Source organism: Diceros bicornis, chromosome X (assembly GCF_020826845.1).
Source record: "Diceros bicornis minor isolate mBicDic1 chromosome X, mDicBic1.mat.cur, whole genome shotgun sequence".
Classification (NCBI taxonomy): Eukaryota; Metazoa; Chordata; class Mammalia; order Perissodactyla; family Rhinocerotidae; genus Diceros; species Diceros bicornis.
The window spans coordinates 126563843-126584250 of record NC_080781.1 but is presented as its reverse complement, the minus strand read 5'-3'; the positions used below and the strand labels follow the sequence as shown (position 1 = coordinate 126584250).

General features: G+C 38.3%; 1 protein-coding gene across 2 annotated transcripts in view; it reads right to left on the bottom strand.

Annotated features, from left to right (window-relative positions):
* Positions 1-17411, bottom strand: part of F9 (coagulation factor IX) — a 28844-nt gene extending 11433 nt beyond the window's left edge. The window contains exons 1-5 of one of the 2 annotated variants that reach the window (XM_058535323.1): positions 17324-17411; positions 12206-12369; positions 11991-12015; positions 7842-7955; positions 1564-1692 (exon numbers count right to left, since the gene is read on the bottom strand). In XM_058535323.1, the coding sequence (XP_058391306.1) occupies positions 1564-1692; positions 7842-7955; positions 11991-12015; positions 12206-12369; positions 17324-17411 (520 nt within the window). The remainder of the gene's footprint in view (positions 1-1563; positions 1693-7841; positions 7956-11990; positions 12016-12205; positions 12370-17323) is intronic. The other variant, XM_058535324.1, reaches the window with a different exon arrangement.
* Positions 17412-20408: the final 2997 nt, after the last annotated feature.

The following is a 20408-nucleotide window of genomic DNA, read 5'->3' as shown; positions in this document are numbered from 1 at the left end:
ATTAGCCGAATAAATTACTAATATGATTATCACAGCCACATCCACCTGGGAACTAGCCACCTTTTTACCTTGGGTTGGTTTATTTCCTAAAGAAAAGAAATCATCTACTGATACACTGGGTACAACCAGAATGGAAATTTGTAGTCAAGCAAAGTCACCTCACATTTCATTTTCAGTTTTCACTTTCCTTCTAGCCACGTTCCTTATAACAGACATTTCTATAGCAACCAGCTGCGGCAAAGTGTCATGAAGACAGCATGTGGTTGGGAAAACAGGAAATTAGCTCAAAATACTTATGTATAAATATAAATCATCAACAATGGCTAGAGAAAAGGGACCATTACTATTGAAAGGCAGAAAAGCTTATTTTAGGTTTGGCCTACTTATTCTGCTAAAGCTGAGGCTATATTCAAATATAACACTTAATAGTTGGAGGTGGTTCTCAATTCTTTTTTTTTCTCCCATAACATAGAAGGACTTATAAGAGTTTAGCTACTATGCCATCTGTCTACACTGGAAGTTAGGTTTTGAAGGTTAAAACAGGAATATATTCTCCCCCCAAGGTAGGCTAGCTTTGAAGCAGTGTATATGAAGAACCAGGTAGAAGGACAGGCAGGCAGGCCCTTCAAGCATTAGAGACTCTTCATTTTAGTTGCAGCATGTATGCTCTTGGCTTCTGGTCCTTTCTTTAATTTCCTTTGCTGGGTGCATTGCTGAGATAGGTATCAAACCCAGTTACAGAGGAATAGTGCATGAGTTAATGTACCAATTTAATAAGATACCAGGCTTTGGAAATACAAAAGAAATTATATCTAGTTTGCTTCCAAAAGGCCCTTCTTTATCAAATATAATTGATCCTGAGGAGCCTACTTATTTTTTTAATCAAAGTTTCTACTGCTTTCATTTTCAGAGAAGAGCAAAGTGAGTGTGGAGTTGAGATGTTCTGAATATACCAGTTAGCTGTCAACATGGTTCCCAGCCATGGTTGACATGACTGGGAAACGTTGCTTTGTCCACTGCTGTATAGATTTACTGTGCTGATCAGCCTGGCACGACTTAAAACAGATGGTTGTCGGAACTATTTTGATGCCAAGTGTGTAAAAGCCTGAGACTCAGGATAGGAAATAACTTTCTCAGAGTAAACCAGCCACACTCTGACAAAATCATGCTAAAAATTCACAGTCCTTGTACTAGAAGCCTATCAGTCAATCATTTATATATCTTTTATGGTATAGGATTACTATGTTAATTTGACTTGATGAATTACAGATATGTATACAGAAATCATACAAATCAATTGCTTCATGCTATAAAACAGAAAAAAATCAGACACCAAAAAGAATTCAGAATGAAGACAATTACAGAATTTCTATTTAAAATGATGATGCAATTTGGAAAATTAATTTGTCCAATTCAAGCTACTAATCCTTTCTATGATTTCAAAAGGAAGTACAAAAACGTAGGGATTAAAGTTGTGTAGACTAGTTAATATGCTGAAAGTTCAAATATAGATTTGCAGAATGTATCTACTGAGCTTTAAAAATAACTTATTTAGATTTTGACCTGCTGGTTCACAGGACTTTTGGTCTTCTGCAAGCCGGTATCCTGCAGTACAGGAACAAATCACCTTGTTATCAGCGCTGTTTTTACAAAACTGCTTGCATCTGCCATTCTTAATGCTGCATGTTGCGTCTGAAAGAAAGCAAAATTAACAGTAGTAATAGCATCATTTGGCATCCATTTCTAAAACATACATGAAGCTACTGACTCATGTCTAGGTCAGATATAAGCTGGGGGCATTCATGGAGAGAAGCTTGGGAGCCTTGAGCTAAAAGTAGAAAGAAAGATAAAATAAAATTCTTAATAAGGCATAAAAATGGTGGCAGTAATATATTTGATTTGGCATAAAACTGAAGGTTTGGATACTCTGTTTTCACTAAATCATGGACTGCAATTTAAAAAACCTGTTTATTAAAGTATAATGTATATTCAGAAAAGTACCCAAAACTTTAGTATGAATTTTCACAAAGTGAATGCGTCTGTTTAAACACTAACCAGATCAATACATAGGACATTATCAATACCCCAAAAGCTCTCCTAATGCCCCCTTGCAATCACTACACCCTTCCTCCTTTCCAAAGTTACCATTACCCCAACTTCTAATAGGGAATTAGTTTTGCCTGTTGATGACCTTTGTATAAATAGAAGCTCACAATATGCACTCTTCTGTGTCTTGCATTTCACATTTTGTCTGTGCGATTCATCCATGTTGTTTTGTATAGTGGTCGTTCATTTATATGCTGTGTAGTATTCCATTGTATAAATATTACTACCTTTATTCATCCATTTTACTGTTTATGAATATTTAGTTGAGTTTCCAGTTTCTGCCTCTTGTGTAGAATGCTGTAATGAACATTCTTATACATATCTTTTGGTAACATATGCATGCATATTTACTGGATATATACTTATGAGTGCAATTATTGGATCATATGTTCAGGTATAGTAGATACTGCCAAGTTGTTTTCTAAAATAATTATACAAATTTAAATTTCCACCATCAGTGTATGAGAGTTCCGGTTATTGGATATGTGTATTACAGATATCTTCTCCTGTTCTGTGATTTGCCTTTTCACCCTAAATAGTGTATTTTGCTGAATAGAAGTTCATAGTTTTAATATAATCCAATTTATCAAAGCAAACTTGAAGCTGGCTGAGGTGGGTATGTATCAACACAAGAGAAGGAAATAGGGTTCTTTAAGGTAGCTAAATGCCAAAGCCATTACGTGTTGACAATGATAAGCATTCTAGCAGCCCACATTTTCTTTACTCTCCTATACAATCTCCCTTATTAATATAGACTATTGTTCTTTGTCTCTTGTAATGCTTTTTGTCTTGGATTCTATTTTGTCTGATATTAAGATTGCTTTGCCAGGTTCTTTTTGTTAGCATTTACCTAACAAATCTTATTACATTCCTTTATTTTAGCCCCTCTGGTGTAATTTTATTTTACGTATCTCTTTTGTCAACAGCATACAATTAGATTTTTAACTCCAGACTGAAAATTGTCATTAACCCAATTCACATTAATTGTGATTCCTGATATATTTGGCTTATTCCTGCCATCTTATTTTGTATTTTCTAATTACTGTGATTTCCCTTTGTTTCTCCTGTGCAATCTCAATAACAAGAAGTAGCATGGTTCAGGGCTTGCTAGCTGAGACCTACTGAGTTAAGAGAAACGGGCTCTGCTGTTGGGCCTATTTCTGTCTCGAGAGCAGCACAGGAACACAATGAATAGAAGACACCTTCCCCCTTACATACGTGCTCAACCACAGTACAACTTTCAATAGGAATGCTCACTTGTCAGTGCAGTTAGAACATGGCAAGTTTGAAAATGAGTGACTGTATTAGACACCTCCTAGGCACCACCTTAGTTCCTCTCAACCTCACTGTGTCTTTTCCCAGCACTGTGGTGATCAGCTCTGCATGAACTTCCACTGACCTCATACAGGTGCAGCCTTCAATTGCCTTGGCTCGTATCTGTACTATATGCCTCTCATCTCTTACCTCATCTCATCTACTTCCCTGTTGATGCTGAGGCATGGGATGCCATATGACCTCTCTGGGTGCCCCAGCATGTACAACCTGGAGATGTGGGGGAGTAATGCCCCATAGGCTGAACTTTTGACCATAGGGAGACAGATGGTGTTGGACAAATTCTTTCACTTCTTCTCCGCTCCCAGGTGGACTATCCTGAGACCAGTTCATCTGGCTCCTTGGAAAACAGCCCCAGGAGCTCAAGCAATGAGTTGCAGATGAGGAGATATGACTCATCCTATTATTGGTTCTCCTTTCCTCATTGCCTCTCTCTGTGTCCCTTGCTCCCTAGGATTGTGCACCCTAATAAATAAGCTTGTGTCACAGACTCTTTTCTTCTGGGGGAATCCAGGCAAACAGAGTGACTATATGATTTTGGAGTATATTATGGATTTTTGAAGGACAGGTCTAAATTTTCTAAGTATATTTTACATAGACTAACATAAGCTAATGTAATAATTAGCTCATGTTCCTCACTGACACTTTAGGAAATAAGGGAAGGCAAATCAGCTGTTGCCAGGTAGACAAAGGAACCAGCCTGAGCTTTAACCTTTGCTACCAAATAATCCATTAAGTGCATGATCCAAAAAGATGGCACTTGGTCCTTTTTATTTATTTATTTTTTAAAGACCTTTCTCCTCGCTCATGGTGATTACATCCCTGGCTCTTTTCATGTTACCAGCTATCATTTTGTTGCTACAAAGCAATACTAAAGTGTTCAGCCAAATCAAATACCACCTGTAGAAAGTGTTCAGTCAATATGAGATTGGGATAAGTTAACAGAGGTAGGTGGAAGGTGCAGCCTGGTTGGGTCCAGGGCATGCGCAACGGGAATGAGTAAACTCAGTGTGCTTTTCCCAATTCTGATTCTGTGTCCTTGGCCAAGTAACTAGACCTCCCCATTATTTTCCTCATCTGTCATTTTTCTTTATGGCTCAGTATGTTGTTGCTGCTGTGGATCTCCGGCTTGGTTTGTGCACACAGTGGGACATATTGCTGTCTAATCAGCAGTCTTTTGCGCTCAGATAAAGGACTCAAGATTCTGGAAATAGAATAATAGCACAAGGAATTCTAGTGGAGAGGTCTATAGTCCAGGATCTAAGGAACAGTCACTATGGGACTCATTCTTCAATCATTTATTGAGCACTGGGATGTCAGGCACTGTGTTGGGTATGGGTTCTCCCTGGTCCTGAGGCTGGTCTCAGCGCATAGAATATCTGTTGAAGAACATCTCAAAGCATCTGTTCTTCTCCCTCCATGATAGCACCTCTTTCTAATTCCCCTCATACCTACTACAAAAGTTACCATGTTCTGCTTTATTTTATTCTGCCTTCATCTTCCCTCATATATTCACTGATGTGAAAACCAAAGCTCAGACAAAATATGTTCTATTTAACAAGTTTACCACAGAATATGATGTTATTCAGCTAAACTCAAGATATTTTCTTTTCTCCACTCCACAGAAATACACAGTAAATAAGACAGTAGTGTCTGTGACGTGTTAGCAAAATGAAGAAACAAGTGTTTATGTGCTTGTGATTTTCTTTCTTGCTATCCTATCTTACTGTGGGGAAATGCCTCTTGTACTCCTTAGAAGGGACAGGAATGACCACATTCTTACAGACCTTGATCTATCTGAAAAGGACTCAGATGTGATGTGTAGCTGGCAACATACAGTGGTCTTTATTCTAGCCAAAGGGACGCAATAGCCAATGAATTGTTATTCCTCTAACTAGAAAGTGTGCCCTGAATGTTTGCACCTTTCTCTCCTGGAGAAGAGCTTGCTGAACGAGGGAAAAGGGAAACAACAAGATCTTGACAATGGAAATCTCCCTTCCCTTTCCAAGACAGGGTGAGGCAGGAGACTGGGGGCCCACATACTCCATAAACTGTGCTTGCTACCTGGAAGCTTTTGAGATTAGTCTCTAGCTCAGTTTGAAGCAACAGCTTAAATAGGAGTTTGTATATGCTTTTGCTGTTGCTTTCCTCTAGCATCTGCGATAAAGAGCTTTTTGAGAGAATTCCCACTTGGTTTCTGAACTAACTGGGCTGAAAGGATTTTTCTAAACCTCGATCAGATGGGCTGGGGGAGATCAATACACCCTAGAGGCCAGGTGTGTTGGTGGATGCAGTGCATCTGCAGAGCCCTGACCAAACCGAAGTGTGGGGAACCCGAGAGGACTGAGATGGTGCCAGTTGTAGACTTAGCACTTTTGCTCTGTGGACCGTAGCCTCACACATGTAGCAAAACCTGTTAGAGAAGTTTTGTGCTTATATTTACATTCCTCAGGGCTATTCTCCTCCTTTAAAGTGTCTTTATTTGTAAACTAAAGACATTTAGAAACATTTAATGTTAAACACTATTTTCAGTTATACTTTACTGCAATGTGTCCTTCATTCTTAACTGAGACTAATTGAGTTATTCATTCCCTCAGCTCCAATAGTTATATTATTTAAGCTGATAATGAATAACTACTCCAAAGATTTCTGTAGGTTTCCATAATAGCAGGATCAAATTTATCCAGGTAAATTTGAATTTGAAATTATAACCTTTCAGATGGAAGTAGCACTTCAGAGATGTTGAACCAATTAACACACCCACAGGAGAGGGACCCCAGGCATTGGTTTGTCCCCACACTGAGAAATCTGAGGGAATGGGAGTCCAAGCCAGGTGTACCAGTTCATCTACCTTCATTCACTCTTTTCTTTCTTTTTAAATGTTTTTGCCCTACCGCCTTTTCCTTTTCTTCTATTCTATTGTTTTTTATCTTTTAGATCTCAAAGGAAGATGATCAATGGATTTCTCTTTGGTACTGAAAGGATTTCTGAGCAAGGTTACAGGTGACTCGTTTTCCTTTCTCAACAGGACAAGAGCAGCCGCTGCATTTCATTTTGTTTTATGCTTTTTTCATCTGTGTGTCAGGTGGATTGCTATAACGCCTTAATAGAGTCCTGCTAATTTTCTACTCTTGGCCCTTAGTCATGTAGCCTGTGGTGTTAAATTCTTTCCCTGGGATTGCATCTCTATTCTTCTGGAATTTCAGAGTAGAAAGAGAATCCGTTATTAGCACTGTGTGCTTTTTGCAATCACAATGCCAGTAATGTTGCTTCCAGAGGTGATGAACAAGTAGGTAAAGCACTTTGGGGTTTACTACTTACTCCGTTGCCAAAATCTCAGGAAAAAACATATTCTAGGCTATGAGAAGAAAAAATGCACAATGATCCTAGATCTGCTGTGTAACTCTTTCAATGTAATCAGTATAGTCAAATTCAGGAATGAGCTGATTTTTGTCAACAAATTTAACGTTAAGTGTGTGTGGAGAAGTGCTTGTTATATGGGAGAATTGGCCTTTCCATACCCCAATTCTAGGCTTAATTGACTTCTACTGCTTATATTGATAGTAATTTAGTCATGAGTTCAATTTTATGGGTTCAGTTTTCCTTACCTCTTGTGGATAGTAATTAGAAGCATGGGTTTTGGTCAAAACTGAAATTCAAGTCCTGGCTTAATCCTTTACTACCTCTGTGATTTTGAGCTGTTTGAGCTGCAGTTTCCTCATCTGCATAGAATGGGGTTAATAATGGTACTGACCACATATGGTTGTATTGAGGATTAATAAGTAAGTGGAACATCATCACTACTTAATATTAGCTACCAAATATTGCTCTTAATCTAATTTCTTGAACTCATCCTGGAAACTATGACTCTAGATAAAATGAATATTTATAAGCTTTGAAAGTATATGTTTTATGCAATGGAATATTTTTCAGCCTTGAAAAAGAAGGAAATCTTGTCATATGCAACAACATGGATGAACCTGGAGTACATTATGCTAAATGAAATCAGCCAGTCACAGAAGGGCAAATACTGCATGATTCTACTTACATGAGGTGTCTAAAATAGTCGAACACATAGAAGCAGAGAATACAATTGTGCTTGTTGGGGGCTGGGAGGAGGGGAAAATGGGGAGTTGCTGTTCAACATGTATAAAGTTTCAGCTATACAAGATGAATAAGTTCTAGACATATGCTGTACAACATAGTACCTAGAGTTAACAATACTGTATTATACACTTCAAACTTTGTTAAGAGTGTAGATCTCATGTTAAGCATTCTTTACCACAATAAAACTATATATGTTTTTAAGAGAAAATTATGATACATAAATATTGCATTTTCCAGTTTCATCTGGTTTCAAAGGGAAACTCTGAACCATGAGTAATCCAAAAATAGTTACTTACATAATTCACAGTTCTTTCCTTCAAATCCAGGTTGACACCAACATTCATAGGAATTAATGTCATCCTTGCACATACCGCCATTTAAACATGGATTGGACTCACACTGATCTCCATCTTTGAGACAGGTTAAGAAGTTGAGTTAGTAGATAAACTGCTTAGAATTCCTAGTCTTCCCTGCAGAGACTCATGGGGAGGGGAGCCTGATTTTAGGGTCACAACAGAACTGCTGACCTGGAAACTAGCTGCTTATGGCATGCCCCTGTCTTCCTGAGTTTCTAAAAGCAACCCAAACGAATGTTCTTAAGGTAACACTGCCCTCAGAAATTTCCCTGAGGAAGGCATACACATAGTTTAACACAAGGGAAGAGGAAGAGGGAGAAGCACATCTGAGTATAGAAGTTACTATATCAGCATAGGGTGAGAAGAATCTTCAATCCTTCCTTACAGGATGATGGCAGAGTTAATTCTAAATCGAATCACATCACTTCAACAATTATTATCTATATGTCATACAAGGCCCGCTCTATTACAGGTCTTGCAGAGCAAGCTGAGCTAGATAACATGATACTTCCACTCAAGGAACTGGCAGCCTAGGCATGGAGCAAATGTATCTACTTCCCTGTATTATCATTTAACTTTTAAGTATAGTATGCAGTAATGGTTCAAAACAACAGAAAAGATGCCCCAAGTATCTGTTTCTGCTTAAAGATATTCTGCTGTCTATGAGTTAGGTCTCAAATGGTCTAGGTAGAGTGAGAAACAACTTTCTGTACAAAGAACTAAAAAAGAAAAGGTTCTGAAAATGTGCTTTATTTCTGTATAGATTGGCTGTGTTTCCTTTCTGCCTTTCCTGAAGTTTCTACATTTATAGAGTTCTTGACAGCCTTTGAAGACACCGGTGGTAAAAAAAACAGGAGGAAGGAATAGGCAAGAGCGGCCGGGTTAGGATGAGAAGGAACCTTTAAGTCTGGTTTCTTAGAGCTCTGCTTCCATCCATGCTTCTAAGGAAGCTTCAGGAGAAAGGAACGAATAGAACCAGAAAGGAGACCAATACGTACTTTGAGCCAAGAGAAATAGCCCTGAAGAAAAAATGGGAGCTAGATCAGCAAGACTTGATATATGAGAAACAAAACAGTAAGAGATAAAGATGACATAAAAATAAAAGAATGAGGGAAAGGGGGCTATTAAAGAGAAATTTCTAATTATCAGTTATACTTTAGACAAAACTGTCTGACATCTAGTGTGTAGATCCCTGCCTGCTCTAGGGAGAACAATAGGAGCTCTGTCATGCTCTCGTCAGTAGCATGTATCCAGGTCCCATTGACAAAGGGCTAATATGCCTTTCTCAGAAACAGTCCCTCTCTGGAAAATCTGCTTGCTGTAAAAATTAGACCTTGTCCCCTCTGCCCCTTGATCCGATGTGCTTTTGCACAGATACTTCAATTTGTTCCAATTCTATGAAAACAAAATGCTTTATCTCTGGTTTATTATTATTGATGTTCAGAACTGGTCAAAAAAATGAGCTACATTTGCACTTTATATTATAGACCAATGGATCTGAATTATTTAGGATGTTTCACTGAAAGGGTCTGGGCTTGCAGCCAGCTACACAGCAACTCATTTGCTGAGACATATCTTTAAAATGAGTGTCATTTTATCCTGCATTTAGTCCTCCTTTGGGTGCTTGTCGGTGTGTACTTTGGGCTGAGGCAAAGCCACAGACAGTAGGGGTCAAAGACAACAGGGACAAGACCTTGCTAAGTGAGAGATTCCTGTTTGGGCTACTAGGTTGCTGTTTAATGAATAACTGCATTTAGATTTGAAAGACGGGAGGGGTAATAGTGAAAGCAAGGGGTTGGTCATTAGAGAACTTGGGTTCTCTTCTGGGCTCCATGACTCCCCAGCTGAGTGACCTTTGGCAAGTCTCATAATCTCCCTAAGTCTCAGTTTTCTCCTCTGTAAAAAGAGGTTAATAATGCTTTACTTGCAGGGTTGATGTGAGCATTAAATGTGACAGGCCCTCTGCAAACTGTAAAGTGCTTGACAGAAGCTAGTTAATGTGGTTGGACGATATTTCTTCTTTAACCAGGCTCTTTATGTGGTGAGCTGATGGTCGAGAATAGGGCAGGAGTGAGAGGCCTGCATCCCTGCTGTGTGTGACAGCCCATACAGTGAGAAATAGCATAGGCTATTTTGGGGTGGTTAGGAATCTTGGCTGCAAGTGAAAAGAGTCATGGAGTTGTTTACTTTTTCTTTTTGTTCTGGTTTTTCTTTTATTTTTTGGTAAACAAAGCAGTAGTGACAAAACCTTGCCTTTGATGTTTCCTGGGTAGCTTTGCCCGAGATACAGTAAACAACGCAGCCTGTGACCTAGAAGGCAGGGGCCCAACTGCAAAATATGGTGCTTAAGACGTGCTGACCAACCCCTGCTAGGGGGTGGGAGGTCAAGTTGGGGAGTGGGCAATGAAGGGATCATGGGAGTTTAAATATAGCCAAAAATATTTTTTGGGGAAAAGTAGAAATTGGTTTGCTTTAAAAAATATGTCACAAGATTCAAAGTTGTAAATGTAGTAGAAATAGAGAATAAAAAGACTTGTTTGGACTAACTAGGGGAATATTTCAGTAAAGAATTGGCATGGCAGCATTCACGACTACGAACAAGGAAAGGCAGATAAAGCAAATGTAACAGAGCAGACCTCTTATTCCCTCATGATTTAAAAACACAAGTGGAGAAATTCTGAGTTACAAGTGTGTGAACAAGTCCAATAATATCTCCAGAATAGAAACTGTGGAAAATACAGCTGGATCTCAAATTCGTGGAACTCAGTGAACTTGGTTAATTTGTTTCACCAGGTTAATTTGTTTCTGTCCATGCAGATGGTCTTAGGTAAGTCAACCCTGTGGAACTTACACTCCCTCAAAATCCTTCTGCTGGACTTTAAATTAGTTTTAAAACTGAGTTGTCATTAAAGTTTTGCCTTTTCCTCCTTTGGTCAATTCATTCAACAAATATTTACTCAGTGCTTCTGTACCAGATATTGTTTGAGGTACTAGGAATTCATCAATAAACAAAACAGTTGACTACCCCTGCCAATGTAAAGCTTGCATTCTAGTGAGGAAGGAAAAATAAATAATAAATTGTATAAGTAAGAACATTTTCAGATCGTGAAAAGTGCTATAAAATAAAAAATAGAGCAGGTGGGGGCCGGCCCGGTGGCGCAAGTGGTTAAGTGTGCGTGCTCTGCTGCGGCGGCCCGGGGTTCGCCGATTCGGGTCCCGGGCGTGCACCGATGCACCGTTTGGCAGGCCATGCTGTGGCGGCGTCCCATATAAAGTGGAGGAAGATGAGGCACAGATGTTAGCCCAGGGCCAGTCTTCCTCAGCAAAAAAAGAGGAGGATTGGCAGATGTTAGCACAGGGCTGATCTTCCTCACTAAAAAAAAAAAAAAAAGTAGAGCAGGATACGGTGTCTAGAGTAATGGGGTTATGGGAAGGCAGGTGGAAGTATTAATAGGTGATCGAGGTAAGCTTCATTAAGATAGTGACATTTGGGCGAAGACCTGAAGGAGGTGAGGGAGCAATCCTAGGGGAACCTGACAGAGCATTCCACATTAAAAGAACTGCCAGATCAAAGACTCCCAAGTGGGAACATTCCTAGAATGTGCAGGGAGCAGCAAGGAGGCCAGGATGGCCTACATGAGAAGGAGAGCGGTAGGAGGGGAGGTCGGAGAGGGAGTAGGAAGGAAGGGGGAGGGCAATCATGGAGGGCCTTGTAGGCTGTCATAAGGAGCAGGACATTTAAGTAATAAACATTTAAGTCCATCAGCATTCTCTTATTCTCTACTGGGGATTGCAAACTCTCATTCAGTCCCCAGATGCAATCATCTCAGTTTCTTTCTTCCAGCTTCCTGGGGTGGAACCATGTTCTTTTTGAAGCCCTAGGGAGGAGTAAGCTTATCTGCCAGCTGGTATCTCCCATGCTGGCATAAACCTGTAATATATCACCATTCAGTCTTAGGTAAAAGAGTTGGACCTATTTTTTGGAGCCCTTTTGACAGAGTTTAATGTATTATCTATTTACATAGAGAAAAAAATACACAATTCTCAAATGTTTCATATACCAACCGGAGGATAAAATGCATTGCTTACCAACATATTGCTTCCAAAATTCAGTCTGTAAAGAAAAAGAGGACAAGTTAATGGTAGTATTTAAAATGCTTTGGATTTGATTCTTTCTCTTTTATAACATTTAAAACACACATATATGTATAGATATTTTAAAATTCCAAAGAGAAGTTTCCTTTTTTTTTTAGGTTTTCTATTCTTTGCTCCGCATCTGAAGGATGTTATGTGGAAATACTCACAGTTTTTTCAGTGTTTTCGAAGACTTCTCGTGCTTCTTCAAAACTACACTTTTCTTCTATACATTCTCTCTCAAGGTTTCCTCGAACAAACTCTTCCAATTTACCTGAATTATACCTCTTTGGCCGAGTCAGAATTTTGGTGGCATTTTCACGATCAAGAAAAACTGAAATTTAAAAGAACTATTCTTTAGCTTTAGAAAAAAGAAGATATCATGAAAATTAAATACATCTCTTAAGAAAGGCTTTGTTTTTAATTCAAGTAATCTCAAAGCCAATTTATCTTTGGGGCATAGAGCCAAAATCTATGATGTTCTCGTGGTACTGTACACAGGTGGAGATTTAGGAATTAAAATTCAATTTTGCTTTTAGTCAAGAGAGCTCCAGTATTACAAGGTCAGATTTTCAATCGTATTTGAATTTACTTTGGATGAAAAAGAAAGTTCTCAAATAAGCAGTTAACTTCACACTTTGTCATCATTTGAAAAGAGCTAATTGCAGATCCTTGCAAGGTGATCCATCACCCTAACTGGGCTGTGTTTTCAGGATGCAGGTGCCCAAATGACTTTGCAACAAATTTCTCTGAAATAACAGAAGCCTAACTGTAGTCCAGCTGCAAATGCAACCCCAGTGTCTCTCACTAGATGTTAAAGAAGAACTACTGCATTAATTTTTTTATCTTCAGACTCACAACACCTTCAGTTAGCATGTGTTATAGGAATTTCAGTGATGTAAGTCTTTCTCTAGGATTCAAGATATGGTTTATTTTAGCTATGACTGCCCAGCCTGTAGGGATACTCCTGAACTTTGGAGGATTGAGGCCTCTAACCTGATTCTCTCCCTCCCTCCCTCTCTCTCCACTCTCAAATCTCAATCTCTCTGTTTCTCTCTCATATATATAATGTATAAAACATATAATATAATAACATGTATATCTGACACTATCTCAAGAGGACCAGGTACTTATAAAATAAACTTTCCAGGGCATTTTGGGACTGTTTTCTCATTAACTCCAGAAAAAAAAAAAAAGGAAAAGAAACAAACTAAACTACATTCCCTTGTTTTCGTTGCAGCTGTTCACTTTACGGAGCCTTCTAGTCCTTTGACAACCTTGCTTTTCTCTTGCTCTGCAAGTCCCTGTGGGCTTCACCTTTTTTTCTCTGAATTTATCTTAGACTTTTTCTCTTCAACTCTTCACTTGCCAACTTTCTCAATTCTCTCTACCCCTTCGTCAGTGCTACAATACCCTGCAATCCCAACCACTAGATCAGTGCAGCCATCTGTGGCCTTTCCTCCTTTTCCAGGCAGCTGAGCATTGTGGGAGAAAATCACCAAGCTGTAGAGGGATGCCATTGCATATCAATGTCTCCCAGTCTCTACCAGGCCCTCCTCTATGCTTGACAATTCATTTGCTTGGCCCTGGACACTCCTACAATAGCATCTGTGTCTGCCTCCATTTACAGTATGGTTGAGTGGAAAAACAGCGGTTTGGAGTCAGATCAGACACACCTGGATTTGAATCACATATCTCCCACCTATTGGCTGTGAGACCTCAGGCAAGTCACATAATCTGTGAAGCTTAACTTTGTCAAATGTAAAAATGGGTATAACAATAGTATAAGAAGAATATGTACCTCACAGCGTTGTGACAGGCTCACTGAGATAGTATATGTAGGCTGGTGTATGTTGGTTATCTCTCTTTCCCCTTACTCCTCTCGTGCTGGCCTGCCTTCCTGATTTTCTCAGTTCCCTTTAGCTCTTTAACGCACTTTTCTGTAGCTCTTTCCCTTTTTTATTCCCATCCGTTTAATGAAATGACTATTGTCAAGATCAGCAATGACTTCCTAAAGGATAATCTTGAGTTTATGTATTTCCTGACTTCTCTGAAACATTTCCGGTTGTTGATCTCTCCTTTTTCAGGCAACTCTTTCCATGAAATCACTCTATTCCGGTTCTCCTCTTTGCTCTAACTCGTGTTATTCATCCATCACTTGAATCAATTAATTTCCCTTCTTCTGCCTTCCCCTTAAATGTTCAGAGTTCTCCCAGGCTTCAGCCTCCACCTTTTCCCTTTTCTCTCCGTACATCCTTGCCAGGGCCTGGACTAGGGTGAGGTAAACAAGGCATTTAGGGCACAAAATTTAAGGAGGCACTCTATCTCCGTGTGTGCAAGTGCATTTATGCCCTACGTGCCTTGCTAGTCTCACCCTAGTCCAGCCCTGACTCTTTCAACACAATTTTCTGAGCACTGACTACTGCCAGGCACTCTACTAGGTCCACGGTTTCCATGCTCATTCCCTGGATCCTCACACACCCATAGTTGTAAGTATGTTTATACAACAGTGAGTTCCAAATAGCCATCTCTAGTCAAATGTATCTTCTGAATTCCAGATCGTCTTTCCAGCTGCCTAACTGTACATCGTAATGCAGCTGAGAGCTGATGTTTATTTAATGCTTCTGATGTGCTGGACACTGCTCAGTGCTTTGCATCCATTATTTCATTCCATCCTCACAGCAGTCCCATGAGGTACGTACTGTCATCTTATTTTTATAAATGAGAAAAATGGAGGTTCAGAGAGGTTAAGTAATTTGCCCCAGGTAACATACTAAAGTGTCAGAACCAGGATTTAGACTTTGGCAGTGAGACTGCACAATCCGTGCTCTTAGGCACTGTGCTATGTCCCGCAATCACATCAAATGCCCAAGACATACTCTATACACTTCCTCTAAACCTGTTCCCCTTCCATACCCAGAGAGTTAAGTCATATCATTTCTGCTTCCTTAATGTCACTTGAATTCCTTTTCCTCTTCTCTGTCTGTACAGCTGATGTCCAGGTTCAGGCCCTCGTGCCTTCTCTGGATGATTGCAATGGCCTCAAGACTGATTTCCGTTAGTCTTGCCACCTCTTCCTCAAACAATTCATTAGAATGTTGCTGGACTGAGCGTCCTAAATCAGCCATCAGTGGCGTTCATGTTTACACTTCTGATGACTCCACATTGTGTTCTACTGTCCAAACTCCCTAGTTTAGGGCCTTCATTCTCTGATGACCTGATCCTGCCTAGCTCTTCTGCCTCACTTGTCGTGTTCAATATTCAAAACATACTGAGTTCCTGAAAGACCTCACGTTCTACGTGGATTTGGATCTTTGCACATGAGTGATACTCTCTGCATAGAATGGCCTAGATAAGACGTTTAAGGAGAGTGAATCTACTCATCTTTTAATACCCAACTCAAAATATTGTCTCTCTGTCAAGTGTTTCCCAGATAATGTAGTCCTTTCTCTATGCTCCTTTAGCGCCTGGTACAGATTTTATCGCATTATATCGAAATCTCTCACCTGACCTCATGGTGCTTTAGGTCAAAGAGGGAGTCTGGTTAGTCCTCATGTCCCTGGTACCTGGCACCATAGTAGTCACTTAGTTTTGTAAAGTGTATGGACCGAAGCTGTCTTTCATTCAGAATGAATGAATGAAATGAATGAATGAAAGACAGCTTCGGTCCATACACTTTACAAAACTGAATTGGTTTCCCAGACCAGTTTTGACTTCAAAATTACAAATTGATGCAATAATACGTAAGGGCAGCAGCCATGAAAATCCAACATCTCAGTAAATCATTCATCGAAACTGCTTTTAGAAGCCAGTGACAGTTTAACAGCAAAAGAGAGTGCTGCATCAATACTGCCCATCCTTAGGGAAATGCCCCTGGCTCTCTCCTCAAGGGCCTATTATTTCTGAGTACAGTGATTCCAGAATCACACTGCCTTTCTCCTCAGTATTGTCCGTGGGTCGTATATTTAACCTCTCTTCAGGTTTATCTCTTCTAGTCATTATTTCCCCCACTCTGAAATCCTTGTCCCTCTTTTTTTCTCTGTGTCTATCCTTTTTCCAACATCTGAGGTCTTCAAGGGGGCAGTACCCCTCTTAAAACCTCCATCATCTTACCACTTATCTTGAAGGAAGGGATTGGATCCTTTGTCCTCCTAGATCTCACATTGATTAGTTATATGTAAAGACTGAGCTTTATGTCTACTTTGTGAGTTTTCCAGATAAATTTCTTTATTCCTTGACTATACCCACTTTGCTAGTTTGATTTAACCTTTGCGTTCTCGTACCATTATTTCTGCATTTCAGACTGACATCATGTCTGGAGTGGGAACCACGGGGCCAGTCTGCTTTCTGGGGACACTTAGGGTTGGCACCCCTGCTCCTGCTCCTGTCAGCTACTAGATTTGATTATAGTAGGGTGACAACTAAGTGTGATAAATGCTTCCTGTGAGAACATGCTGTTTGTCTGAATGGGGAAATTTCTTCCCTGTGTGCTTTCCTTTGGGGAATGCATAAAGTGACTGAAGTTGTGAAAAAACAAAGTGATATACATTGCACTAACTAAGTTCCTACTATTTACATCAATTCTTGGACTTTTTTTGCTCCCTTAAGAGCTCGAGTATTGAATATCCCCATATATTAACTCTAAGATGTTTAGAGTCAGAGAGAAAATAATTTCTTCCTAATCCATGAAAAACTTTGGTGATAAATAAGAACTTACTAATGAAAAGTTTGTCTGTGCTTTAACTAAAACTTTAAATTGAAGGTATATAATTTTACAGATTTTTAAAAATAGAGACATGCCTCATAGTTCTAAAATTTTGAAACACGTTATATATCTTAAAATCAAACTTTTTGTGTAAATAGAACAATTGTTTGTAGCTTTAATGTTTCCCATTTTGATTTCAAAGTGGTGCGTAAAAAACCCCCAAAATAACAGAGTTAATTTTTTCTCCATTTCTGCTGTTTCTTTGTTAAAACATTTTCCCACTTTTAATTTTTTTAACCAAGGAGATGACTGTTTTCTAAGAGAAATTACATTGTCAAATCATAAGCCCAACAGTGTCCATTAAAAAAAAATGTACCATGAGCATTGTAAATCTATTTTGTTTTAAAAATGAAGAAGACACAGCTACCAAAGAACCAGTGCATATCAACTCACATGCTAACTGCTAGAATCTTAAACATTGCTGTCAAATCCTATAATCATTATTTAGTGAAGAAGACAACACCAGACATTTCTATATCTAAAAGACAAGCATACTTAATGTATCTTTAAAAAGGAAACAAACCTGTACATTCAGCACTGAGTAGATATCCTAAAAGGCAGATGGTGACGAGGCCCAGTGATTCTGCCATGATCTTGTTCAGGCACTGCATAACCTTTGCTAGTAAATTGTGCAAGTAGCAAGGTTGACCAATTGTTCCAAAGTACAAGCTGAGCTGTATTTACTTCTGGGAAACAATGTCCATCTCCCTCAGTGGGTCTTTGGGCTCTTTCCAGTGACCTCTTGGGTTAAGTGTAGAGAATAGGCAGTGGCCATCATTAAACTTCACCTCTGATTCAATGGGCTTCTGCCACCGTGGCTGATTGGAAGCTGAAGCGTGCAATGACACATCATCAGAATAGGTATAATGGCTACAGTTGCTGTGGCAGCAAAATTCGTCAGTGAGATCCATCTTATTCTTGTCAGGGAGCACTAATGTCATATTAAAAGGTAAAGAGATGGAAAGAACAAAGTGATTTGGTCACCCACTTCAAAACACCCCCAATGCTTATATACTTTGAGTCACTTGGTAGATCCTTTATGTTCCTCCTCATAATGAGGAGTTTGTAAACTTTGTTGTGCCATCTACCATATGGTAAAACATATGGACCCTGTTTCAGAGCACATGTATGTATGTGTGAGTGTATATTTATGCATATATACTTATATATTATGTATATAAATTAAATATGAATATTATTATATAATAGTTTATATTAATATATTATACCACTTCACATATAATATAAAGAACTCATAACAGTATACTAACATTTACATACCATTCTTTGCATTGTTGTGATTTTATTTCTATATGTTATAAACCCTATATTACCTTATTAGTACTTTTGCTTTAAGAAGTCAACAGTCTTTCAAAGAAATTTAAAAATGAGGAAAAATGTTTTATATTTAGCCACATACTTACCATTATGATATTCTTCATTTCTTTGTATAGATCCAAGTTTCAATCTGTTACAATTTTTCATCTCTCTGAAGAATTTTCTTTTATAGTTTTGATAGTGTGGGTTTTCTTATGATGAATTTTTCACCTTTTGTTTATTTGAAAATGTCTCCATTTTACCTTCATTTTTACAAAGTAATTTGGCTGCATATACAATTCTAGATTGACAGTGTTTTTCTTTCTGTCAGCACATTAACAATGTCATCCTATTGCCTTTTAGCATGCATTGTTTCTGATGAGCAGGCAGTGAATATTTTTATCATTGATTTTCAGCAATTTGACTATAATAAGCCAAGGTATTCTTGGAGTTCATTGAGATTCTTGGATCTGTGGTTTGATATTTTTATTAAAATTAGGAAAGGTTTTGGACCTTACTTTTTAAAATTTTGTTTTGAAATAATTATAGAGTCACAGGAAACTACAAAAACAGTACAGAGAGGTCCCATATACCTTTCACCCATTGACTCCCAAAGTTTACATCTTACATAAGTCTAGTACATTATCAAAACCAGGTAATGGACATTGGTATAATGTATGTGCATAATTCTAAGTGATTTTATTACATGTGTAGATTTATGTAACCACCACTACAATCAATATACAGAACAATTCTATCACCACAAAGATGTCCCTTGTGCTACTATTTTATAATCATACCCACCTCCCTCCTACCAATTATTCCTAACCCCTGGCACTACTAATCAGTTTTCAGTCTCTATAATGAGACTGTTGTATAAATGGAATCATAGAGTATTTGACATTTTGAGATTGGCTTTTTTCATTCAGCACAATGTCTCTGAGATCCATCTAGGTTGCTGCATGTTTCAATAGTTAATACGTTTTTATTGCTGACTGGTATTCCATGGTGTGGATGTACCACAGTTTGTTTAACTATCCATCTATTGAGGGACATTTTGATTATTTCCAGTTTTTTGCTATTGCAGTAATGTGCTATGAAAATTCATGTACAGGTTTCTATGTGGATGTAACTTTTTAATTTCTCCAGGATAAATGCCCAGGAATGCAATTTCTGGGTCATATTGTATTTGAATGTTTAGTTTTTATATAAACCACCAAACTGTTTTCCAGAATGGCTGTACCACTTTACATTCCCACCAGTAATGGATGAGTGATCCAGTTTCTAGGCATCCATGCAAGCACTTGGTATTGTCACTATTTTTTATTTTAGACATTCTGATAGATGTGTAGTGATAACACATTTTGTTTTAATTTGTATTTCCCTAATGGCTAATGATATTGAACACCTTATCATTTACTTATTAACCATCTGCATATCTTCTTCAGTGAAATGTCTGTTCATGTCTTTTGCCCATTTTCCAATTAGACTGTTTGATTTTTTACTGTTGGATTTTGGAGTTCTTTATATATTCTAGATACGTATCTTTTGTCCGATATATGGTTTGCAAATATTGTCTCCAAGACCATAGATTGTCTTTTCATCCTTGTAACTAGGTCTTTCATACAGTCAAAATTTTGAATTTTGATATAGGTCAATTTATCATTTTTTAATGGATTACACCTTTAGTGTCATATTTAGAACTCTTCCACTGACACTAATCCTGAAGCTTTTTCCTATTTTTTAAAAAATATTTTATAGTTTTAAGATTTAGATTTATGCCTGTGTTCCATTTTGAGTTAATTTTTGTGTAAGGTATGAGATTTAGGTTGAGCTTCATTTTTTTTTTGTCTATGGATGTCTGATTCCTCCAGCACCATTTGTTAAACAGACTATTCTTTCCATTGCACTGCTTGTGCAATTTTTTCACACATCAGTTGAGTATATTTCTAGGTTCTCTATTCTGTTCCATTGCTGTATGCATTTATCCCTCTGCCAATATCACACTGTCTTGATTATGAAGCTATATAGTAAGGCTTTATATCAGGTAGAGTGATTCCTCCCACTTTAATATTCTGTGACAAGATTGCTTTCATTATTCTACGGCTGTAACTTTCCATATAAATTAAAAAAAATAATCTTATCTGTAGCTACAAAAACTCTTGCTGGGGTTTTGGTAGGAATTGCATTAAACCTGTTTGTAAATTTGGAGGCTCTGACATCTTCACTATGTTGACTTTTCTGATTCGTGGACATGGTATGCACATGTATGTCTCTCCATTTATTTAGGT